General features: G+C 37.5%; 2 protein-coding genes across 2 annotated transcripts in view; one reads left to right on the forward strand and one right to left on the reverse strand.

The window, feature by feature from the left end:
- Positions 1–14693, forward strand: part of LOC117323753 (carnitine O-palmitoyltransferase 1, liver isoform-like) — a 51394-nt gene extending 36701 nt beyond the window's left edge. The window contains exons 13-19 of the mRNA XM_033879180.1: positions 1739–1845; positions 2350–2413; positions 3304–3393; positions 3844–3914; positions 6525–6774; positions 8672–8825; positions 9673–14693. Coding sequence (XP_033735071.1) covers positions 1739–1845; positions 2350–2413; positions 3304–3393; positions 3844–3914; positions 6525–6774; positions 8672–8825; positions 9673–9779 — 843 coding nt within the window. The 3' untranslated portion in view covers positions 9780–14693. The remainder of the gene's footprint in view (positions 1–1738; positions 1846–2349; positions 2414–3303; positions 3394–3843; positions 3915–6524; positions 6775–8671; positions 8826–9672) is intronic.
- Positions 14694–17318: 2625 nt separating this feature from the next.
- On the reverse strand, positions 17319–26205 carry LOC117323754. The gene is made up of 4 exons (XM_033879181.1): positions 25990–26205; positions 24960–25089; positions 21029–21199; positions 17319–20493 (listed from the first exon to the last, which is right to left on the reverse strand). The coding sequence occupies exons 2-4, from the start codon at positions 25075–25077 to the stop codon at positions 17816–17818; spliced, it is 2967 nt and encodes a 988-aa protein (XP_033735072.1). The 5' UTR covers positions 25078–25089; positions 25990–26205; the 3' UTR covers positions 17319–17815.
- Positions 26206–26575: the final 370 nt, after the last annotated feature.

The raw sequence follows: 26575 nt of genomic DNA on the forward strand, positions 1-26575 counted from the left end.
GTTACAGTATTTGATTTTATCACGAACATGAGCATTTTAATTTCTTATTTGAAATCCAGGATCGAGAAATATACATGAACTAGCACCAAAATGTTCCCTCTATTATATGTGCTGTGTAGCTTTGTGATAGTGGTTTTAGATAGTGGCATATTATATATATGGACATTATATAAGGAACAGATCTGGAGTATTCTTTGCTTTCAGCAGTGATCCAAATTTTGAGAATAAGAAAGAACTTCCAGTCATAGTAATTGTTAAATTATAATTTACTCAACACAATGCATTGTACAAGAAAGGCTCATTATGAATAATTAATATTAATTAACTGTATGGACAGGAAAAAATTCTCTGCAAAGCATCTGAGAAATTTTCGTCAAAACTATATATTTTTATGTTGTTTAAACACATTTAATTAATTAATTTATAAAAAAGCAATATAATTTTCAAATAAATTGTTATTAAAAAAATTAGATATGATTTTTATGATCGATTTGTCTAATTCTAATAGAGTAGCTCTGCCTTTATCATATGAGTTACATAAGATATGTGTTTTATTTTATTATTATTTTTGTTGTTGTTATTTCTTTACAATCTCATAAGTTATAGGAACCTTACGACGTTCATTCATGACTTAGTCATATAGTCGGTTACTCTCTCCTCTATAACCAGTACATGGTTTGTGATGAATGGTACGAGGCTGAGATACAGTGTAGCCCAACCCTCCTATACATCTAACAGTTCCTCTGTGGTTCTAGAGAGGGACAGTAGCTGATTAAATAAAGCAAAATCTGGTTTAGGACTAGCACATGGTGACCCATATATGCTTAACCTTACAAGTACACATATTAAATCTTCATTATTTGCATCTAATTAACTTTCTCTGTTAACAGCATTTTATTTGACATATAAATGTCTTTTTATTCATTTTCAATTTACTATTTTAATAACTGTTCTGTGTCCAGTAAAGCTCAGTTTGACTTCACTATTCTTTAAACTGACATAAACTAACATAAGGGAGATAACTCTTGATTGTGGAATTACTGTATGGATGGCAAATTGCAAAATACTAGACAACAGAATGTGAAATAATCTGTTAATCCAGATCCATTTGAGAGAGGAGGGCATGATATTTACCCCATGCATGATACTGACCCTTTATAGACAAGTAGAAGGTCACCACCCGACCTGACTAATGTTGTCGAAGGTGCAAATAATTAATACATGTTACTGGTGTTGTAGTAATGTTGTGTGTAAGTCACTTTATTATGCATGGCATGAATTCATACTAATATTGTGATCGCAGGAATTGAAATGATTTTCATTTGATTAATTACTTTAATTTGTTAAATGTTTTTGTATGATCAAACAGCAATCTTAAAATGTCTTATTATTGACATGATTATAATGGTTAATCATTTATATTTTTAGATAACTTTAAATACATTTAAAATGTCTCAGATACTTGTCCAAAGATTTGTTAACTTCAAGATTTAAATCTTAATAGAATGAACACCATTGTCTTTTGGACAGGAAAGCTTGAAAACCAATAACTCAACTTTTGCAATGAAAAATTAAATATTTAAGGCATTTACAAAACTTACGTGATGGAAACGTTTTAATTGTTGTTTTTTAGAAGAAACAAAATTAGTTGAATGAACAGTATTAGTAAGAACTTGTGTCTACGAGGCTTACATTCCATGAACAAACTTGGAGTTAACTTGTGTTGTGATGTTTTCAGCTTCCCGGCAGAATGTGGGAATACTTCTTACAGAATGAGAAATACACCAAGGATGGTAATATCATCGCTGAGAGGTCTCGTAAGAAGAAAATTCCTTCTCCTCAAAGGTGAGATAATTAATTATTATCAACTGTTAATTGATCTCATTTCTACAGGTCAAAATATTCTGCTTTTAGTAAAAAGTATTGTAAATGTACATGTTTAGTGGTAATCTTTCTTTGTGTGTGTTTTGTTTTTATTTTTGGCTGGAAGTATTACACTAAATTATGATTTGGCATATTACACTTTCTATTATATATGTAATATACTATTTTATGTCCAATAATAGCTGTGTGTTAACTAATTTTGGTCAACTGCCCGAATGTTTACAGTATGTATGGTTTTGTTGTATGGGTACAAGGTTGAATAATGTTATTGCATAAATTACATATACATCTGTATATGTAAGTAGGGTGAAGACTTAACAGAAGAAAACTACACATTCTTGTTCTTAGATAGCAAAACACGAAATGTCTGTATTTCATTTTTCACTAGAGTTCTCCTCTAAGGAATACTTTATGTTGTTTCAGCAACACAAACTATTTATATGAATTCACTTGTTTAACTTTTAGGCTGACATGGGATATGACTGGATTGGAGAAAGATGTGGAAGAAGCTTACGAACACTACAGAAAAGCTGGTAATAAATTCTCAAAATAATATTGTAGGTGATGTTAATGCTAATATCCTTCTTACCTAATATAACTAATATAGAAATATCAGACAATTATCTGGTTGTGATTTCTTTGATAATAGTCATATCAGTATGTTAATATGTTATTGTACATCCTCTTGGTGAATGTAAAATAAACACTGTCATCTTGTTATCATTCCATCGGAACTTATTTAAACTGCCCTCCACACACACAGAGTAAATGGGGGAGTATTAATAGTTAATATGTCTGTGTGTGATTGCATGCATTCATCTATAATTAATTTGTCTTTGTTTTCATGGTAAATACTCAAATGTGATTGGTCGAAAAATTCTTTTCATTCTTCTATGAAAGAAATTCCGAGAATGGTGCGAAAAATGTGACGTCACAATACGACAATTGACGTTGCGTATTGATTTGAGAAAAAGAATCCCATTTAAAACCAGTAAAATTGTATGTAAAACATGTTTTAAATTAGAAAATCATTTTCAAAAATTAATTATAAGCGTTGATGTCAATCATTTTTTAGTTTTATCGGGGTATGAAACAAATTTTGTTTGCAAACTTCTGTAAGAATCCGCTACGCGGATTCATACAGTTTGCAAACAAAATTTGTTTCATACCCCAATGAAACTAAAAAAAATGACATCAATGCTTAAATATGTTCGTCCGTAACAAAGTGTGTTATCTCATAGATAGATTTAGTTCATATTCATGGTATTACATCATTTACATCACACTATCAAGTATTTCATCTAATTTTCGGTGATTCTTAGTCAAGGGTTAGACACAAAGGGCACACTTGACTACTGGTAAGGATGGGTGAGGGGAGTCACAGAGTGTATACAATTTACATTCAAACTTTTTTTCTAGGCTGGTGGGTTTCGTCTGAGAGTTGTCTCCCCTGAATACGGTAAAGGTTACATCAAAAAGAAGAGAATGAGTCCAGATGGTTATATCCAGGTTAGTCTCTAGTCAAGTGCTGTATGATTTTAAGATTCAACAGTGTTTAAATATAGATATGCAATATCATTTCAATTAAGACTTAATAGATGCTAAAAACAGGAATATTCTTGTTAGAATTAATTAATGATGATTTTGCTTTGGGCTTGTTACCATTGTCTGAACTTAACCGTTACAATACTCACAAATATAAATTGTTAAAATTGATACACACAGGTTTCATTCAGGGTTTTAAGTCTGCTGTTTAATTTCTTTACATCTACTGACATCAATTGAGAATGAATGACAAGATTCTGGATCAAGCAGATGATATATGAATAATTTGTGCAATATACATTAGTTTGGCAGCATACAATAATTTGCGTTTTGAAATAGTTTTGAATTCATAAGGCTGTGATTGTCTTTTATTGACCAAATACAGAAAAGAATTGTAATTCGTCCCTTTTGCAGATGGCCCTACAGTTAGCCTATTACAGGCTCTACAACCAAGTTCCTAAAACTTACGAATCTGCATCAACAAGGTAGGTCACTTAGGTTAGGATACAAGAGTACAGGTTGGGGGTGGGCAGGTTAGGATACAGGAGTACAGGTTGGGGTTGGGCAGGTTAGGATACAGGAGTACAGGTTGGGGCGGGCAGGTTAGGATACAGGAGTACAGGTTGGGGGTGACCAGGTTATGATACAGGAGTACAGGTTGGGGGTGGCTAGGTTATGATACAGGAGTACAGGTTGGGGGTGGCCAGGTTATGATACAGGAGTACAGGTTGGGGGTGGCCAGGTTAGGATACAGGAGTACAGGTTGGGGGTGGCCAGGTTATGATACAGGAGTATAGGTTGGGGGTGGCCAGGTTATGATACAGGAGTATAGGTTAGTGTGAGCAGGTTAGGATACAGGTGTATGGGTTGGAGGTGGCCAGGTTAGGACACAGGAGTACAGGTTGGGGTGGCCAGGTTATGATACAGGAGTACAGGTTGGGGGTGGCCAGGTTATGATACAGGAGTACAGGTTGGGGGTGGCCAGGTTAAGATACAGGAGTACAGGTTGGGGGTGGCCAGGTTATGATACAGGAGTATAGGTTGGGGGTGGCCAGGTTAGGACACAGGAGTATAGGTTAGTGTGAGCAGGTTATGATACAGGTGTATGGGTTGGAGGTGGGCAGGTTAGGATACAGGAGTACAGGTTGGGGTTGGGAGGTTAGGATACAGGAGTACAGGTTGGGGGTGGCCAGGTTAGGATACAGGAGTACAGGTTGGGGGTAAGCAGGTTAGGATACAGGAGTACAGGTTGGGGGTGAGCAGGTTAGGACACAGGAGTATAGGTTAGTGTGAGCAGGTTAGGATACAGGTGTATGGGTTGGAGGTGGGCAGGTTAGGATACAGGAGTACAGGTTGGGGGTGTGCAGGTTAGGATACAAGAGTACAGGTTGGGGGTGGGCAGGTTAGGATACAGGAGTACAGGTTGGGGTTGGGAGGTTAGGATACAGGAGTACAGGTTGGGGGTGGCCAGGTTAGGATACAGGAGTACAGGTTGGGGGTGAGCAGGTTAGGATACAGGAGTACAGGTTGGGGGTGGCCAGGTTATGATACAGGAGTATAGGTTGGGGGTGGCCAGGTTAGGATACAGGAATACAAGTTGGGGTGGGCAGGTTAGGATACAGGAGTACAGGTTGGGGGTGGCCAGGTTATGATACAGGAGTATAGGTTGGGGATGGCCAGGTTAGGACACAGGAGTTGGGTTAGTGTGAGCAGGTTAGGATAAAGGTGTATGGGTTGGAGTTGGGCAGGTTAGGATACAGGAGTACAGGTTGGGGGTGCGCAGGTTAGGATACAGGAGTACAGGTTGGGGTGGGCAGTTTAGGATACAGGAGTACAGGTTGGGGGTGGGCAGGTTAGGATACAGGAGTACAGGTTGGGGGTGGCCAGGTTAGGATACAGGAGTACAGGTTGGGGGTGAGCAGGTTAGGATACAGGAGTACAGGTTGGGGGTGGCCAGGTTAGGATACAGGAGTACAGGTTGGGGTTGGGAGGTTAGGATACAGGAGTACAGGTTGGGGGTGGCCAGGTTAGGATACAGGAATACAGGTTGGGGTTGGGAGGTTAGGATACAGGAGTATAGGTTAGTGTGAGCAGGTTAGGATACAGGTGTATGGGTTGGAGGTGGGCAGGTTAGGATACAGGAATACAGGTTGGGGTTGGCAGGTTAGGATACAGGAGTACAGGTTGGGGGTGGACAGGTTAGGACACAGGAGTATAGGTTAGTGTGAGCAGGTTAGGATACAGGAATACAGCTTGGGGTTGGGCAGGTTAGGATACAGGAGTACAGGTTGGGGCGGGCAGGTTAGGATAGAAGAGTACAGGTTGGGGTGGGCAGGTTAGGATACAGGAGTACAGGTTGGGGGTGGCCAGGTTAGGATACAGGAGTACAGGTTGGGGGTGGCCAGGTTAGGATACAGGAGTACAGGTTGGGGGTTGGCAGGTTAGGATACAGGAGTACAGGTTGGGTGTGGGCAGGTTAGGATACAGGAGTACAGGTTTGGGGTCGGTAGGTTAGGATACCAGAGTACAGGTTGGGGGTGGGCAGGTTAGGATACAGGAGTACAGGTTGGGGGTGGCCAGGTTAGGATACAGGAATACAGGTTGGGGTGGGCAGGTTAGGATGCAGGAGTACAGGTTGGGGGTGGCCAGGTTAGGATACAGGAATACAGGTTGGGGTGGCCAGGTTAGGATACAGGAGTACAGGTTGGGGGTGGCCAGGTTAGGGTACAGGAGTACAGGTTGGGGGTGGGCAGGTTAGGATACAGGAGTACAGGTTGGGGGTGGCCAGGTTAGGGTACAGGAGTACAGGTTGGGGGTGGGCAGGTTAGGATACAGGAATACAGGTTGGGGTGGCCAGGTTAGGATACAGGAATACAGGTTGGGGGTGGGGCATATTCTTGTCTGTCTTCTTTTGTGTTCATGTTTGGAAATGGTATGTAGAAATAGAACAGAAAGTTATTTATTAAACTGTTTTAAGAAATCCTATATCTTAAAGCTCATTTGTTCAATCTTATAGCTAGTTGCTTCTCAGAAAGACTTTTTTCTTGTTATAATATCACCAATGAAACTAATTATTGTTCAATTGTTTTACATAGGATGTTCCTGAATGGTAGAACAGAGACAATCCGTTCAGTATCTGAATATTCCAAGCAGTGGGTACAAAGCATGCAGAATGAACGAGCAACCCGAGAACAGAGAATAATGTTACTTAAACGAGCCGTACAATACCAGACGCAGATCAAAGTTGATGCCAGTATAGGTCAGGGATGGGACAGACATCTCATTGGACTGTTCGCTGCCTCGCAAGAACTCAAAATGCCGACCCCAGCCCTGTTCCAAGACAAGGTAATTATTACAGTGATAGCCGTAGTTTTTGATCACAACAAGACATTACTCCGAATAGGTAGAGCCATATTATTTCTTACTGTCACCTTTGCTGATGTGTTCTGCTGTGCTGAAGGATGTCTTTCATCGGTCAACAAAAATCACCAGAGTCATTGCTGCAGGAATGTTTCAGTAGTTTGTTGTTTTATAATCTGTCAGACTATAAATGTAGTGCTCATGAGTTATGAGAGGATACAATATTCTGTACATAATACTCAACCTTGTGGCATCCCTCTGGATTCTTCATTTCTCATAAAACTTTGTCCAAACTTCATTCCATGTTACATGTAGGAGAATACCTCAAACAAGTCCAGGTTTCTGTGTGTTAAGGCAAACAGTCATCATTATTCCATATTATACTTATAGCAAAAATCATCATTTTTGAATTGAGATAGAATCTTCCCATACACCTGTGTTATAAGATTTATTCTGTATCACAGTTGCTGGGTGCCATACACCTGTGTTATAAGATTTATTCTGTATCACAGTTGTCGGGTGCCATACACCTGTGTTATAAGATTTATTCTGTATCACAGTTGTCGGGTGCCATACACCTGTGCTATAAGATTTATTCTGTATCACAGTTGTCGGGTGCCATACACCTGTGTTATAAGATTTATTCTGTATCACAGTTGCTGGGTGCCATACACCTGTGCTATAAGATTTATTCTGTATCACAGTTGTCGGGTGCCATACACCTGTGTTATAAGATTTATTCTGTATCACAGTTGTCGGGTGCCATACACCTGTGTTATAAGATTTATTCTGTATCACAGTTGCTGGGTGCCATACACCTGTGCTATAAGATTTATTCTGTATCATAGTTGTCGGGTGCCATACACCTGTGCTATAAGATTTATTCTGTATCACAGTTGCTGGGTGCCATACACCTGTGTTATAAGATTTATTCTGTATCACAGTTGCTGGGTGCCATATACCTGTGTTATAAGATTTATTCTGTATCACAGTTGTCGTTGCCATACACCTGTGTTATAATATTTATTCTGTATCACAGTTGCTGGGTGCCATACACCTGTGTTATAAGATTTATTCTGTATCACAGTTGCTGGGTGCCATACACCTGTGCTATAAGATTTATTCTGTATCACAGTTGCTGGGTGCCATACACCTGTGTTATAAGATTTATTCTGTATCACAGTTGTCGGGTGCCATACACCTGTGTTATAATATTTATTCTGTATCACAGTTGCTGGGTGCCATACACCTGTGCTATAAGATTTATTCTGTATCACAGTTGCTGGGTGCCATACACCTGTGTTATAAGATTTATTCTGTATCACAGTTGCTGGGTGCCATACACCTGTGTTATAAGATTTATTCTGTATCACAGTTGCTGGGTGCCATACACCTGTGCTATAAGATTTATTCTGTATCATAGTTGTCGGGTGCCATACACCTGTGTTAGAAGATTTATTCTGTATCACAGTTGTCGTTGCCATACACCTGTGTTATAATATTTATTCTGTATCACAGTTGCTGGGTGCCATACACCTGTGTTATAAGATTTATTCTGTATCACAGTTGCTGGGTGCCATACACCTGTGTTATAAGATTTATTCTGTATCACAGTTGCTGGGTGCCATACACCTGTGTTAGAAGATTTATTCTGTATCACAGTTGTCGTGTGCCATACACTCTAGATGTCAGTGTGAGGATTACAGAAATTCTAACCCTTGTAGTCTTATTTTGGCATTACCTTTGATTTGGGGGGGTGTCACTCCAATTTACAATGAAAGAAAACTTTTTATCAAGATCTTGTGAATTTAAGGGGTTTGATATGAAAGCATAATTTTTGGGTTAACTGCATTTGAATTTTGTTGTTGTTGCGGTATTACAGAGTTTTTGGATGACCGACAAACTGAGTACATCACAGACTCCGACCCGTTACACCGACCAGTGGACCCTGGAGACCTCCTGTATGGGCGGTGGCTTTGCTCCAGCCTCCCCCGATGGTTACGGGATATCCTACATGATCTATGGGGAAGACATGTGTATGTATTCAGTTCTATACTGTCCTGTTTATATTTGTCAGACTTGCCTAGCTAGCTATCCAGCTCGACACTGTCCTGGGTTATATAAACTCTTGTGTCCAGTACATGATGACATCCAAGTTTCTATTGAAATCTACTGTGCCGTTTAATCAGACCAATAAGTTGTGTCTCATAGGTTTTAGTATCAAAAAAGGAAATCGCTATTAGTACTTTAATGATAAACGATAACTACGACAATATATATAAAAAAAACACTTGTTACATAAAAAAGATAACTAGTTTAGTTGTAGAAAAACATGTCAGTTATTGATACAATTTAAAAATGAGTATATAAACTGCAGCAGTAGCTTAAAAATGTGATAAACGCAATATGATGTCAGGTGAGAATATTTATCCAAAATATTATGAACTGTGTTAAATTATTTGTTAACTTGAATAATTAGTAATTAATGGACCATGGTAGCAAATGCTTTCCTTAAAAAAGTGAGCAAATCATGGTAATTTGACTAACTAAGTGTCATATATATCAGGCTAAATGATTTTGTAACATTGCTGTTGTTAGGGTGATAAAATACCAACTTTCCACATAGATATTAGCTAGTGGCCGCTGTTTTTCATTTCCGTTGTTACACAACCACATTTATCAAATTTCTTTGTTATTATAAGTGTTTCTTAACTTTGTCAGGTGTAACCATCAAAGTTGGTCTTAACTCTCCTGGTTTTTGGGACCTCTTATTGCTTATTTGGTTATTATGACATTTTTTTCTCTAGAAAATATAATTTTTAATAGCAAGATCCACTGTATATATATCAAAAGTAATCTACTTTTTCTTTCGTCATATTTCAGTGAATTTCCATGTGACTAACAACAAGTACTGTCAAACAACGTCAGCAGACAAGATGGCCGACGCCATTCTGGAGGCGATGTCAGACATGAAGGAATTGCTCAAGTAGTGCTGTGATTTGATGTCGCCATGGTGTTTTGTTGCCTTGGTCACCATGCTTACACCATGTGACTGTAGTTTTATGCTCTCAAAGCATTGTATTGTCATGATTTTATATCAGTTTATACTGTGTGTCGTCTGGTTGGGAGAAGATCAGAACTCGCATGATAAAGAGGAATGGTAACATCAGCAGTCTGATGGAAAACTGGAATTCAACAACATTGAGAAATATCATAACTACCATTATAGATGGACTTGTTACAGATGAAGACTGGCATTCTCTTGTAAAACTCGGGTAAAACCGCATTTGGCTATCAATATTTACATAACTTGCTGTAAATTGTATGACCGGGAAGAAATAATAAGATAGTTTTGATGTTTTACGACTTTGTCTTTAGAAATATTTTGCATACCAATCAGCAAATCAGTGATCCAGCATTTATTTGTCAAAGCTGTTGAATTTTTAGATTTCACAGGAAGTTATAATTAAAACAGAACAGACAGACCCTGATCTGTGACAATGCCTTGAATTTTCAGTCTCTTCTTTTGTAACAATGCAATTTTTTTATGAATGCCATATAGATAACCTGCCTATCAGTTTGTGTATTGTCTGACAGTGGATATACTTGGTACTATTTTTGCGAACTGTGATGGGGCTCCAGTGTTATGTAAAGTATTTATGTTGTGTAGTGACTACAATCATATAAATGGCTATGCTGTGGGATTTCTGATTATTATTTGTGGCATCTCCTTTTTTCTAAGACACAATTTTTATATTTTATAGTATTCTTGAAAACTGAGAATACTTTTTCTCTTCGGAGAGGGTGGGGTCGCTGTCTTGATCACAAATATCATTGTTGGCATGACCCTCTGTAAGAAAATAAAAACAGAAGTTTCCATGACTGTTCCTTAATGCGATACAATTTTGTAGCATATTTCATACTTTTCAAGTCTTTTTGAATGATACAGCACTGTAGTGTTAGGTTATAAGTTTGTAAAAGTTTGTCACTTTTTAGATAATTTTAAATAAACTGCTAACAGTTCATGTTTTTATTTTGGAATGTAGTCCCAGACTTCATTGTTTTATGTGGTATTCACAGACTTGTGGTGAACTGTGGACTGGTGAACATAGACTTCTTTATGAACTGAAAACAGTTGTATTATCGTCACTCTTCTTGACTAACTCTTATGGAAGTTTATTTCAGGGACCATGTTTTTTAAAGTTTAGAGTCTTCTTTTTTCATGGGAACACGCCACTTTTATAAGATATTATTTCTCTCGTAAATAAGATTTACAATTCATATGCTGTTGATGGTATTTTGGTTGGTTAATACAAGAGTAATGTTTGTATTTGTTCTTCATTTTGTTTTGTTATTATTTAATGGTATTTAATGTTTCTTTTATTTCAGTATTCAGTTTTCTTTCATAGAAACCAATTTTCCAACAACCCATTTCATTGTTACCTTCCTGTTTAAGACAGAACTTGTTAAACATCGCGAGAAGTTGATGAGTCTGCTAAATAGTAAGAGTATATATTATCATAGGTTCAACTGCAAACTTGATGACAAGGCCATTTATCATTTTTAAAGTGATAGTCCCTGAACTATGATGTCTGTCTGACATCTTGAGTGATATTTAACATATAAGATTTAAATTTGGCGAAAAAAAACTTCAGTGCTATGAAACAGACAATTAAACTACCATATTCCAACTATGCAGTTATTCTCTTTTTTTTCTATCAATACAAAACATACATTCCATAACGTTGTATTGCACCGGTCGAGTGGTTGTGGAACACTTTCTCCATTAAGGTCGATAACTTACTACTAGTACTAGGACAATTCCATACAAATCTGTTTAACAATTGTTCATCGTGAATGGCTATGAAATAGTAATTGTCCAATCTGCCCTGCTGTTGTAATGAGTACCAGTACTTGGGAAGTAGTTCTGGGAGACACTTGGACTCTTGCAAAGTCCTATGGATGAGTTTATACTGTTATGGCTGATAGTGGAGTTTGTTTCTGTGTTTTTTTTTTTGTTTAATTAGACACAATAAATCTTAAATTAATGGCTGAAACATTTTCCAAATAGGTCAAATGCCCTGGTGATATTTTCATTTGGTAGCTCTCTTTTTAAATAAGTTTCTTAAACTCAAAATATTTTTTTTTAGAAAATTAAGTATTTTAAAAATTCAATTTTAATATTGAAAAAAACTGCTAAAAATCATTGATCTTTGAATTATCTGCTGTTTATTGTGGAATGTTTGTATGTTTTTATGTGGAGCTAGTGGTCTCTGCCAAACACAATCCTTGTTTTCTTGGCAAGACTTGCTTATTGTTCGATGATTTTAAAAATCTGTTATTAATATTTTTATTTTAAATATGACTTTTTATGCTTTCATTAAGTGTGTGAACTATATTTATATTCATAATGTAGCACAAGTTATCAATATTTATATCCACAGTTAGGTTCTATCTTACAACTGTAATCCTGACTTTCCCTCATTACATATACAGTTCATAGTGTAGGGTTTAACTCCGTTAAAATGCTTAAAATTGTGACATGTAATTATATATTTTGTCAAGGAAGAGAGTTGATGATGTCCTTTGTTGATTGCATTTAGTCGGCAAGCCTAGTCTTAGACATTTATCACAAAGCTTTCACGCCTTGCACATTATATTGATGAAATGAATCTCAATTTTGGAGGAAAACTCTTGAATTTTGGGACCATGTAAAATTAATTGTGTGGCCGAGTTGTTTGGACAAACTAACATATTACTGTACAGATATTTTGTTGTGTTGGTTTAAAATGTACACATTTAATATCAAGTTTGTATTTTATTCATGCCTGGCCCTGCTTTTTGTGTTTGTTGTTTTAGTGACTGGAATGGTTTTTTAATCTTGCAGATTTTTAAATTTTCGCTATCAACGAAAAAATTACAACTTCAATCTACTTGCTTCACAAAACTGTTAAGACATTGAAATATCAAATTCAAATATTGTTTTGAAGTCTGAGAATTTTGGGGGTAGGGAGAGGGGAAAGCATGCATGCACTGTTCAAGTGTCTCCGGAAGGTCATTGAGCTGCTGGAGATAGACTTACAATCAATCCATATCTATTGCGATCTCTAAAACGACATAAAAAACTTTTTTTTTCTAATTGTCTTGTTATTAAATGTGTATGTTTTACATGAAATGACAATTTTTAGATTCAGAGATATTCCGTCTATATGTAAGCATGTAGAAGCATCATGATATTGTGTATACAGATTTAAAACTGTTGCAATGTGCTTTGCAATTTATTAATACTATTGGCTTTGAATATGATTTGTTTAAACGTTTATAACAAAATTCATGGAGTTGATGCTTATTCTTGATGTTTATATACTCGAGCTGAAAAGACTTGTATATGATGTAAGCATTTATGTACGTGGATGAGATTCATTTCATATCTATTGTTAATAAAGAAATATTCAAATATGTCATTTTTTTCTGTTGGTTTATTGTCTCTTAGAGTATGTTGTTGATGCTACTGTCTCAATGGTAGGTTACAAAGTAAACAAGAACTAAACAATAGCATTATTATTACATGTTTCTAGATGAAATAGACAACCAGAGAAATGATCATTTGTCATGTAGAATGGTATGTACTGTGACGTCATCATGAGATCCTTTCAAACCATAAGAAAAGTTTTGGTTTGATACTCGTGTTTTGAATGGTTTAGGAAGCTGTGAATTTGTGGTTCATGATATTGTAAAATGTTTAATAATCAAACTGCCTTTGACTAGAATTGACATTTTAATCAGGGTTGACAATAACATGCCAAATTAAGTTCATGTAAACTGAAATAAAAGTCTAAAAAATAATGTTGGAAAAATGATGGCTTGAAAAAAGATGCCTAAAAGCTAACATCATTGTGTTGATGACTTGTGTAAACAATTTTACCTGTCTCCTGCCGGTTTAAGTAATTTAAAATCTAGTTGCTTAATTTATTGAAATATTATTCAGAATATGGTAGTTTATTACAGTATCTAAACAGTTTATTTACTGATATATATGTAAACAATTTGTATACAATTCATTTATAGGTATATGCAAAGTTTACTCACTTGTTATACTCAGTTTATAATCATTGTATTGATGTACCATGATGGACATTGTTTATATATTTGAGTTTTACAAATTTGAGTTTTACAAATTAGAACTTTATTATTCATAAGCTTACCTGTACCCATGGTTGCTCATCATAATGTAATTGCAATATTTTTTTCTGAAATTCATACATATAAAGATACTTAAATTAGATATATCAAGGAGTAAATATTTTTCAACATATTTATGTTTCCACTGTCTTATTTATTATTAGCAAATAATGGTCTGATCATGATATTAATATTATATAAGAAATTGTAAGATTTACTACTAACTATCCATGACAACTCAATATGATATTAGAGGTTCTCGAATATAGCCACATGTATTGTGTATGTAGACAACAAAAGTAATATAGCCACATGTATTGTGTATGTAGACAACAAAAGCTTTGTAACAGATAAAATAAAAAGTACTTCTGTTAAAAGTTATCTTTTAGCAGAATATGGAACATTTACTTTCTGCATGAATATTAGTTACTTTCCAGAACTAAAAATCTAGGCTTTTGTTTTGTACATTCACTCGCAAAGAATGGCAGAATACTGCAACTTGTAGTTAAACTTTAAAACAGCATTTATCATGAACTCATTTACTGCTTTTTTTAGATTTACTTTAAAGTTTGGTGAAAACAACTCAAGATGTTACTGGTCGCTTGTTTTGCTGGTATGATATTTGCGTACACTTCAATGCAATATTTTAGCAAATGTGTTGAGTGTGTTGATTTCTGACCGATTATATGTGATATATTTTAGTAAATTTCTCTGTAAAGCAATCTTTGTTTTTGTGATTATTTAGATAAAGTGATGATTAAACGGTATTGTACTCTGGATCATCTGGCTTAACCATACAAGATGGCGCTGGATTAGCTTCTTCAACTAACTTCTTTTAATAATACCCCCCACAACGAAGTTAGGGGGGTATATTGGAATCAGGTTGTTCGTCCGGCCGGCCGGCGCTCCATCCGTCTGTCTGTCTGTAGACACAAAGATGTACTGGCTACTCCTCCTAAACTACTGAGGGAATTTCAACGAAACTTTATGGCAATAACCCTTATACATTGTAGGTGTGCGTAATCTATATCATGTTGTAATTTTGTGGTTACAATGGTAACCAGGTCACTATACATTTTGTACTTCGTTTTTTGGGTGAGTCTGTAGACACAACGATGTACCGGCTACTCTTCCTAAACTACTGAGGGAATTTCAACGAAACTTTATGGCAATGACCCTTAGACATTGTAGATGTGCGTAATCTATATCATGTCCTATATAGCTATCAACCAATTTCATTTGAAATACACAGGAATGTTAGGGACTCATAATGTGTACATATGCATGCAGGTTTTTCCCCAACAAATTTAGGTTGCTGTGGTAACCTGTTCACTAAAAACAGGTTTTTGTTGGAAAATCTTCACCAGAGGGGCGGGGGTATGAGTTGGCCCTCTCGACGACAGTTCTAGTTTAAAAAAGAATATATGTGTTTTGGGGCTTGTTGAGACAAATTAGGATTAAAAGTTTTGTAGCTATATCTGGCACACATCATAATTTACTCCACAAGTATTTTTACTAGCTATTAGTGTAAATTGATAAAGACAGCAAACAATGACACATCCGGTTTTAGAACAAAACTTTTCAGCAAATTACAATCTCCCGCGGAATGCCAAGAATGCACAGATGATAAATATTTTGATGGATATTTACTGATAATTGGTGTCCTTTTACCTTGAACTTGGATCTGGTGACACATATTCAATTTTGATTGCATTTGGTCGGTGGTATTAATTAAATTTTATATCGAGATTAAGTTGTGAAAACGAAACAGATATCGCCCTATCTAGGGTGTAATATCAACTGTAACTTACCTAAATTTGGTATTTTAACAATTTAAACACATAATGCTGATACTGTTTCCTGAAATATTTGAGACCCGAATCCGGTAGATTGCATTTAAAAGAAAATATTACACCTCCAGTGTGCATACAGATGTATTAGGACTGTATGGAAACTGAATATCTAAGTATTACAAACATACATGGCAGGAAGAATCTGGATTTTTTTTCGTGTGCATGTGCTCCATCGCAGTCTGTCTTTGATGTAGTTCAAAGGTCACACTGTGGGTTAGGGTGGGAGATAGAGCCAATTGATATAGTTCAAAGGTCACACTGTGGGTTAGGGTGGGGGATAGAGCCAATTGATGTAGGTCAAAGGTCACAATGTGGATTAGGGTGGGAGATAGAGCCAATTGATGTAGGTCAAAGGTCACAATGTAGGTTAGAGTGGGAGAAAGAGACAATTGATGTAGGTCGAAGGTCACAATGTGGGTTAGGGTGGGAGATAGAGTCAATTGATGTAGTTCAAAGGTCACAATGTGGGTGATAGAGCCAATTGATGTAGGTCAAATATCACAATGTAGGTTAGAGTAACCTACTTTTGGTACGCTACACACCGCCTCATTTAGGTGAATCAATGCCCCAAATATGAAGTGACAATGTTAAGAAGTGTTGGAGAGAGATCCCGGGCAACATTTATCTTTGATGTCGGCCAAAGGTCACAACGTAGGTCAGAGTGACCTACTTTTGGTCGCCTCACTGCCTCATTTAGGTGAACCCATGTCCCAAGTATGAAGTGCCTGTTTGGAAAAAGATGAAATAACTCCATGAAACCATGTGGTCATAAGAAAGAGAAAGTCTAGTGGTCGGACTTTGTCTTCTATAACCTCTTATGAAACATTAAGCCATGAATAGCAAGGAGTAATTAGTCACATGATTTGTAGATTGACTACTACGTGACACTGATCTCATGTCACTTAAATGTCGGTAATAAACAACTTATTTTGGTTGAATTGATAATCTACATAAAATATCTCAAGAAGTAGCACATGTAAATGCTGAGATGCTTTGATATTTATAGCAGTTTATAACTTATAAAAGCACCATAGGAATGGTTCAAAGACAATACCATTAAAAAAAACATGATTAATATGAAGTATGGTAACTACTCGGAAGATCACGATTAATACATGTAATGAGAATTTACCTTTCCTGGATGTTACATGTCAGTTTTGTAAAGTATTGTAAGTATTGATAGATATACATTGACTTGTATGTACCTGTATGTAGGTGATGATAAAGAAACTTAAAATGGTTTCATTTTAGGTATGATTGAACGTGTCTTCGATTTACCTGGTTTTATGGTTTTTTTTAGATCTTTATGCGCCTTCGTATCTTCCATATCCAAGCGTTTTCTATAATGAAGATTCCCTATCTCCCCACCGTTAAACGCCCCCTCGTTTCCCGATATGAACATTTCTTAAATGCCGCCTCCCACCGTTTTCTAAAACGAAAATCTATATGCTTCATACTGAAAATCAATTAGATAAAAAACAATTCATCATATTGTGAGTTTATTAAAATAGAAATATATAAAACTAAACATTGTGGTATATCAACAACAAAACATAAGTAAATAAATAACAACCTACGAATAACGAAAGAAACAGGTGCGTGCTTTTAGTTAACATTGCAAAAGCTTAACCACAGTCATGTCGTGAATTGAGACAACTAAGGCAGTATAACTTAAAAAAAAACTGTTTTAAAAGTTACACAGTCCATTTTATTGCTTCTACTGCAAAGTTACTTCTAATAATAGCAGCATTTTGTGACGTGAGATGAAACATAAGCATAACTCTGAACTTCACTGGTGACAGGCGAGCCCCAGAGGCCGCAGCAGATGTAAAATCACAACATTCGGTACTGAATAACAATAATATCCATGATACTCAAGTGCGTCAGTGATTAAAAAAGAAATCACGACGTTCCCATCAGCTGGGAGAACACGGCACATCACCAACAAATGAAATTACATGAAAAAAGGTGTGTATTTAAATCCTACTGGATTAGAATTCGAGTTTCTTTCGGCTACTATCTTCACTGCTTCTCGATCCGTCAAAGGCTTCTCTGGATAATTTGCTAGCGCCGATCCGATTTTCCAAGCCCTCCGAGACGCTACTCAATCCATCTCGAATATCTACTGGGATATCTTCAATATATTTCGGGAAAGGTTTCTCTCCAAACGGTATAATACCCTTACTCCTACAGTACAATACAATGCACGCTTCTTTTGCCAGCAAAGAACCGTTTTGCAACGACCTAACTGCGCTGGCACTAACCTTTACGAGGTTGCTATGATTTAGTTTCAGACGAGCGATATTTCTAGTAATGATGCGTTGTATAGCCATGATTTCCAAAGGATCTGTCAGCTTTTCTATTTCTAATTTTGAGTAGCTGAGGATAATGGACTCGTCGCTGACTAAACCGTACAACTTGTATACAATAGGAAGTCCCATGAAGACGCTAGGTTTCACTTTTGGTAAGTTGGACACGTTGACAACAACCATCGGACTGTCCGCAGCTAATTCCTTGTATCCGGGCCAAACGCGGACCAGCTTTTCTCCATGATAGTGACTGAAGTGCTTGCAGACCATATTCAACAACGATTTCATCATCTCTGTAGCTTCGCCTTTTTTTTTCAGAGATTGATTATCTTGTTGAATGATCTCGCTGTAGCCTTTTAGAGCGTGGGTCATTGTCATGCTTCCGAGTAGTTCGTTCTGGTACTTGAAAGCGACATCTAGAAGACGTTTGTATGTCGCGTCGCTTGAGGAATGCTTTAATTCGTGATCTGCCAGAAGATGGACCAGAAATTCGTTTCCGATTTCAGCTGAGTAATGAAGAGGCGTCATCTCTTGAACATCAACGATGGTAACACCGGCTTCATGCTGCAGTAGGAGTTGAACTACTTCTATCTCGTTGTTCTCCACTGCGTAACTGATCGGCGTCCTGTTAGCGCAGTCCAGGGCATCCACTCTTGCCCCATGTTGCAACAAGAGAATAACCAGGTCGGTATTGCCGTTGACGGATGCGATGTGAAGTGGTGTTAAACGCTCTACGTCGGCCGTATTTACAGATGCATTATACGAGATTAAGGTGCGAGTCATGGAAATGAAATCGCTCTCAACGGCGATGAAAATGGCTGTTTTCATATCCTTGTCAAGTGCATCTGCCATCGCTCCGTTGGCCAGTAAGATATCTGCTATCAAGAAGAATCCTAGTTGAGCTGCATAATGCAAAGGGGTGCGTTGATCTCCATCGCTGTTGTTAACAGGCGCACCTTTTTTGAGAAGAGTCGTCACGCAAGCAGGATGGTTGTTCTCAACAGCATAGTGCAACGGGGCTTTCATTGCGTCATCGAAAGCGAAAAGGGAAGCCCCGTTTTCCAGGAGGATATCGACAATGTTGTGTTTCCCATCACGACATGCTTTGTGGAGTGGTGTTTGTTTTTGATTATCTGTGCTGTTCGGAAACGCACCATGCGACAAGAGAGAGACGAGGACTGGAGCGTGACCGTTCTCTACAGCATAATGAAGAGGAGATTTTCCTTGCACATCGGCCATGTTTACAATTATTGGCTTAAGTGAAAGCAGAAACTTCGCAACAGCAATCTGAGATTTTGATACGGCATGATGTAACGCTGTCATTCCTTCCCCATCTACATCATTAACGTCGACTCCATCCATAACGAGAGTTTGAACCAGGGCGAGATCGCCGTTCCTTGCCGCATGATGAAACAAACCTCTAGGGATTTCCGCATCGGTAGCCGACACTCTGTAATAAAGTGTCTCTCCGCTCATAGTAGATATAGGAACTGCAATATCAGAATCTTTATTTTGAGCCACACGAGCTGCTATACGCTCCCAAACCTCGTCGTCGAGGTCGTCTTCAAGAAGGGACATCCTGTACCGCAGTCTTTCCTTCAGAGTTAATGAAGACGGCATCAGAATATCATCATCTCCTAGCAGAGACATTCGATAGCGAAGCTTTTCCTGAAGCGATATCGGAATACCGATTTCATCGGCTTGAATCTGCGCCATTCGGTACTGTCGCAGCCGTTCCTGCTGATATTTTGATTCTGGCATAACGATCTGCGCATATGACGATTTCGTTTTTTTCGAAGGATCTTCCGGTTGCGCTGTTAGGTCATCTGCTAGTTGCTCTAGTTTTGCATCCATCGTATCTTCCTCCGTTTCACCTGTGTTTTCCTCGTCGAACGAACTACTTGGATGGTCCAACCTCGAAGCTAACCCACGACTTAGAACGATAGGTGGTACGATATACTGTTTTGTCGAACTGCCTTCTCGAACTATTCTAGTTTTCGCCATCGGACTTTGCTCTATGTCCTTCCTCAACATCGCATTTGCCAGCGGACTTGACTCTCTGTCATTTCTGACTATCACTCTTGTCATAGGACTGGATTCTCTTTCCTGCCTCGCGCGTGCTCGGGCCACTGGGCTAGTTTCTCTGTCCAGTTTCGCCCTAGCCTTAGCTAATGGACTCATTTCTCTGCCATCCTTTATGGACAGAACTTTTTCCATCGGACTGTTGTCCTTGATCCCTCGGATCTGAGCCCGACCTACAGGACTGATATCTCTTTCGGGTTTGTTCGGCGTGCTATGTGCGATGGGCTCCGTTCTCCTAGTTGCTTCTATAACGGTACCATATAAATGGCCGTCAGCATCTGTTAACATATATTGAATGAGATCGTTAAATGATAGTAAGACAATAACACGTAGCAAAATCAATGCATCTGCAAGCCGTGACGGGTTGTAAATAAGAAGGAACCAATACAAGAAAGATCCTATAACCTTTTTTCTCAATGAAGTAAAACAATCCTGCAACAGCTATTTTGATATTTTTATAGCATTTCAAGTGTGTTCGTGTACTCTTTCTCAAGCAAACTCTTAGACAGAAGTAATATTAACTTCAACATACATCATAGCGCCAAACGCTTGAGGAACACTGATTAGTATTCGCCTGTAGAATTTCAGTCTGTACACATTACAACTTATATCGGGTGGTCGGGCGGCACAGTGGTATTACACTCTCGCCTTTCACCTAGGCGGCCAGGGTTCGATTTCCCAGTCAATGTGAAAAGGTATGTGACCGACCTCGTGGGTTTTCTCCCGGTACTCCGGTTTCCCCATAATAAGACCCCTCGCGCTTGTATAAATTGTTGTAAAATAAATAATTTAGAAACTTGTATCGGTACGTACAATCATCCCGTGCTCGCCTCCATCGCCTAGAGGGCCGCTGTAGACGGGAGATGCCTCCAATAACACTAGACCTTGCCCCCTGAATCTCTTCCTGTACTGCATCATATTTGGTGAGCGCCTTCTGGGAGTCAATGATGGATTGGTTACATCGCCGGATCAACTCCTCCATGTCTGAGGATGAAAAACATTTTTTTAAAACATGCATGTCAGAGGAAGCATTGAAACGCTCCAGTTCATATTTGTAGCGCTAAAACGAAGACTCCTGTGAAAATTATCTGAACAAAAACTTACAAGACAATTATCATACCACACAACACCTCAAAACGCGTTCATTTTCATATGGAAATGGGTGTATGGGCATGGAAATCGGTATTTAAAAGCATGAACACGGAATGTATTAGCTGTACCATGTGGGTGTTGGATTTCTAATATATAAACATATGTATAATATTTTTCATTATCACATGAACTCAAAAGCGCACTATATGCGTGTACAAATACACACGCCATCGAATAAAGCTATAATGTAAGTAATGTTATACTGTACAAATCAATACTAGTATCAGATTATCTGTCTGATATCTGTTATTTATACGCTCTAGTGAAGATTTCAAACATTCCACCACCCAAACAAGCATGCTTCACAGCAATCCAATACGAGCAACTTGATGTCAACGCAAATTGTTGCTTTGAAGTTGAAACAATAATAAAATGTCATTGATTTTAAAATCCTAAAATAGATGTATGCAAAAATATCATTAGAACGATCACAAATTAGGCGGAGACGTTGAGTATTGTGTAAACATTGCAATTTAAACCATGCATGAAGCGTTTTAATTTAGATATTACTAAATATTTACTAAAGCAATGCTTTATGTCAGTAAATGCAGCATTGCACCAACATGTCAACAATAATATATCTTATTTAAAAACTAAACAGATAAATATTCGTACATTTTCCAACCAGCTGCACAACCTACTTGAGCTCTAATGATTAGCTCCATAGATACATTGTGGTATAGAGCATGCGTGACGTGGTATTATTGGTTCGTAAATGGCCTCCCTAGACGATAGTATGACATGGTTAACGATCGCATGATGACAGAATTAAGTAGAAAACAATTGTATGCAGTTTTCCATAAAAAACAATTATGTTATATATAATTGAAAATTCTACCAAATGAAGGTATAAAATAAAGTACTAAGAACTAATAACGAATTAACATGTTCTATGCACTCTGCGTGTACAAGTGTATATGCAACTGAGTTGTTTTTACACTCTCTCGGATAGAAAGTGGATGTTCGTGTCACCAAGTGATATTCCCTACCTCGTCGATGGCCGTCCCATTTGGAATCAAGTGGGATAGAGGTGTAGGTCAACGTCAAAATGTCCATCGTGAATGTGACCAGCGGTTATCAGAGAGGTGTCGTTAAGTTGTAGAGACGGGTGTCTGTAGTATTGGATGTGTCAGCAGTAGATAAGTAGGTTATACACACTCAAATGGTGTCGACCCGATATTGATTGACACAATGATTAATTATTTAGCGTTGCCTGCGAAACGTTCCTTTCATGAATAAAAATTAACGTGTGGCGTATGTATATCTGTGTATTAGATAGTGTTTTTTTGGAATTTCGGTACATTCTATCTGCGTGCCAATGTAAATCAGGATGCTGACACTTAGGTAATGAGATAGCATTAGCAGTGTATAACCACAGTAAATGCCATTAGGGTATAAATTTGTAATCCGAGAACCGCATGTTTAGAAAGCGAATTGCAAGTCATCTAATTTAAGATACAAAAAAATGTTCACTTTTATGTGTCAGTAATATGTCGATAAAATAGTGGTTTAATAAAAACCCTTTTTCCCCAAAAAACCTGGCGCGTCCTTAAATGTCCCTGGCTGTTAATAGGACGTTAAACAAAATAAACTAAACCAAATTCCCCCATATGATTAGTTAATGAGTCAGGGCGGAGGTGAGGGAGGGTTGCAATTGCCTCCGAAGAGTTTCAATGTTTATTTGCTGGGTCATCGTCCGGTAACCAGCAAGGGTCATTTTTGATCGAGGCAGACCATCTTTCTATAGTAGCTGATAACCATACCATTGACTATCAGATGGAGGTCCGGGACATAATATCCAGAGTAATGTGGTAAAGTGTCCCAAGCACAACATCTAAGGACCGACCTTATCATCAGCTGCCAAAGAACAGTGGAGAAACAAAAACAAAAATCGCCCAGATGGAGTTGTTTCCTAAATAACCAAACTATTGAATCATACCCGATCAGGTTAAGTGAGAATGGAATCACACCCCTTTGGTTATCACTATGGACTCATACCCCTTCAGGTTATCACTATGGAATCATACCCCTTAGGTTATCACTATGGAATCATACCACTCAGGTTATCACTATAGAATCATACCCCTCAGGTTATCACTATGGAATCATACCCCTCAGGTTATCACTATGGACTCATACCCCTCAGGTTATCACTATGGAATCATACCCCTCAGGTTATCACTATGGAATCATACCCCTCTGGTTATCACTATTGAATCACACCCCTCAGGTTATCACTATGGAATCATACCCCTCAGGTTATCACTATTGAATCACACCCCTCAGGTTATCACTATGGAATCACACCCCTCAGGTTATCACTTGATATTGGGCTGGTCCGGTCATTTATATACGGGGTTGTCGCCGTTCGAGGCCGAGAACTTGCGACTGGCCAAATAGTTCTGATGATGGCCGGACATTTTGATTGGCCAAAGTGTTCCTATAACGACCCAGGAATTTCGATTGGTCAAGAGTGCATATAATGTTAAGAAATAGGTGAGTAGATAATGGCCCGGATCTTTTGATTGGCCAAAGTGTCTCTTTATAACGTGATGGGCCTTGCGATTGGCCAAGAGTGTCTATAATGTTACTATGAGACTGGTGATTGGTCAAAATGATGTCCCAGGACATGCGATTAGCCAAGAGTCAATTGCAAGTGTTCACACCAATCACGTTTGCGATTCCGACAACCAGACAAAGCAGATCCATGTCCCATGGCGTGGTAAATCATATATTGCATCGGTAACATTTTTATTGCAATCGACGCAGGCATTTCGGTTTTGGGATGCAAATTTATTTGATATTGAGCATATCTAAAAAGAAAATCATTATCAACTAGTATTGATATCGTCTGGGTTATTGGGGCAACCGGAATTGATGTTAAAATTATATTAATTACAATGGAAGGACAACCTGGATAGTGGTTGCTAAAAAGTGGAACAACCAAGTTAGCAGTGGACAGGTAATATACTAGCACATCATTCTTAATGGCGCAAGAAGTGTCGGGCGGTTTGAAAACAATCTTAAAATCATACCTCTCATTTCATTTCACTTTCCGAACTTTGCTGTGGGAAAATCGAATAAATTGTAACCAGATATTGGGGTATTGGGTTGAATGACAGCGAGGTAATTTTAAGATATTCGTATTACATGTACTTAATTTTGGTTTATTTTGAGGCTCGTCTTTTAAGTGTACAGCAAACAGCAAAAACAACGAGAGATACACACATCCCTAAATATACATAAAAGTCGTTTCTAACTAACTATTTCACAGACAGATGTCATCTGGTATTACATTGCTACTCCTAGAGGGATATACTTCTTTTCAATGTATAATATCAGCATTGTGTTATCATAATATTTTATTGATAAAAAATCATAGTCGGAATTAGCCTCCTTTATTTTATTTATTTTTAGAGGATATATGCTCTATACCCATTATGAATAAATGAACAACCCTATAATGTCTCGGATAGTTAAAGTAATTAGGTAAGTTATATTGTTTTAAGTTTATATATAGCCATACACAAGTAAAGTGTATTAAAATAACTTGATGACAGTACATGTATTCTACTGCGATTTTGGAACTTACCTGCAGTTTTCCCTTCAACTGGTACGTCGGTTTCAGCAGCTGATTCTATGCTGGGGTCGGCGGGGACTTCAGCAGCCTCATCAGAGACTTGCTGAATATTGTCTTCCGTACTAGCCATCCGTGACGTCAACTGGCAATGTGATGAGGATATGACAGGTATCAGTCATGCATGATAACATCTATTGATGTCGATCTGCATGGTCGATCGATCTAGTTAGTCATGTCAACATTTTTTCCCTTAGTCAGCAAATCATGGATATCAGTATATCTCTTTGTTTGGAAATATGTTTTATTTATCTACAATTTGAATAATTATTCCCGTGTGACACATTTCCGTATAGACAAAGTTTTTAATGTGAACCTTTGTCAGTGAAATGATGCTTGAAATCATTGAAAATATCAGACTTCCAAATGTAAAACAACGAATGACAAAATGGATTTTGCTATTTCAAATAATTGAAGGAAAATAACTCAAACGTACATCTCTTCTAAACTGAACTCGGTGTCGGAATGAAGAAACCTGTAAAAACAGGGTGTTGTGTTCTACTATATTCACGATTCTGTGTGAACCTGTGTTATCCGACAGCTAGTTTTCGTGGTAGGAATAAAAACCAATATGATATTCAGTTAACAAAGGTTTCTCTATACAGAAACGTTTGAATACTGTTACTCCACTAATCCTGCTACCTTAATCACTGAACCCCGTAAAGCCAGAATAACAAAGAAAATTCATATTAAAAAAAAAAATTATGAATGGTTGAATTGGAAGCGTGTATGTTTGAGATGCGGATGAGGGGAGGGGGTCTATTTCATTTTAAGAACTTGTATGGGTCTGTGGTTTCCTTTTTCTTGTTGATTTATATACGTGACCTCTTATAACGCAAAACGTCGAAGTGGCAAAAACATTGACAAATCTTAACCGTGAGAACGATTTTTTATGCAACTTACTAATGCAGGCTCCTTATTAATCCAATAAACATTTAAAAAATCATTGAATTATATGGTGATTAAGAAATAAAACAATACATACCTGTCGAATCACCTTGATTACAGGTAGATGTTGAAATTCGTCAATCTCGGGTGTAAGTAGAGAAATCGGTTACTGCCCCGCACCGTCACAGCATAAGCTAATATACAGCTTAGATAGGTCACGATATTATTTTTCGAAATTGAAACCGGCATGCCTTGATACATTATTGATGGCCAGCATTTTGGAACCCGACACTACAAAACAGGCCCGCCTTGATTAATATTACAGGTATATTAGTGCTACATTGATTAGGTATATTGAAAGTCTGTTCGACACAGCAGGTCTTACTGTGTTTCGGGTCGATATAGATCATCCAGGTATATATATATATGGCCGTAGGATATGTACCTGTACCTGTTACAGTGACGAAAGCTGCCAGTATAATAAGATTTCAATCTCAAGTTTGTATACAGTAAGCCTAGTCTTAAATAGGTTATGAAACTATAACGTGAAATGCAATAATAGCAGATTATCGGGATTATCTGTCGCCACAAAATCATAATTCTCGTTCAGATTTTTAGATTCAATGACTTTAAAAGGATAAAATCGATTATTATATTCATGTGTTTAAGCAAACTTAGGTGGA

Source organism: Pecten maximus, chromosome 3, assembly GCF_902652985.1.
Source record: "Pecten maximus chromosome 3, xPecMax1.1, whole genome shotgun sequence".
In the NCBI taxonomy this organism is placed as follows: domain Eukaryota; kingdom Metazoa; phylum Mollusca; class Bivalvia; order Pectinida; family Pectinidae; genus Pecten; species Pecten maximus.

Coding starts and splice junctions, on each gene's coding strand:
- LOC117323754 (XM_033879181.1), bottom strand. CDS start 25,077: ATGGCTAGTACGGAAGACAATATTCAGCAAGTCTCTGATGAGGCTGCT. Junction 21,200..24,959: donor AGTTGAAGGGAAAACTGCAG/GTAAGTTCCAAA, acceptor TTTCATCCTCAG/ACATGGAGGAGTTGATCCGG. Junction 20,494..21,028: donor GAGGCGAGCACGGGATGATT/GTACGTACCGAT, acceptor ATATGTTAACAG/ATGCTGACGGCCATTTATAT.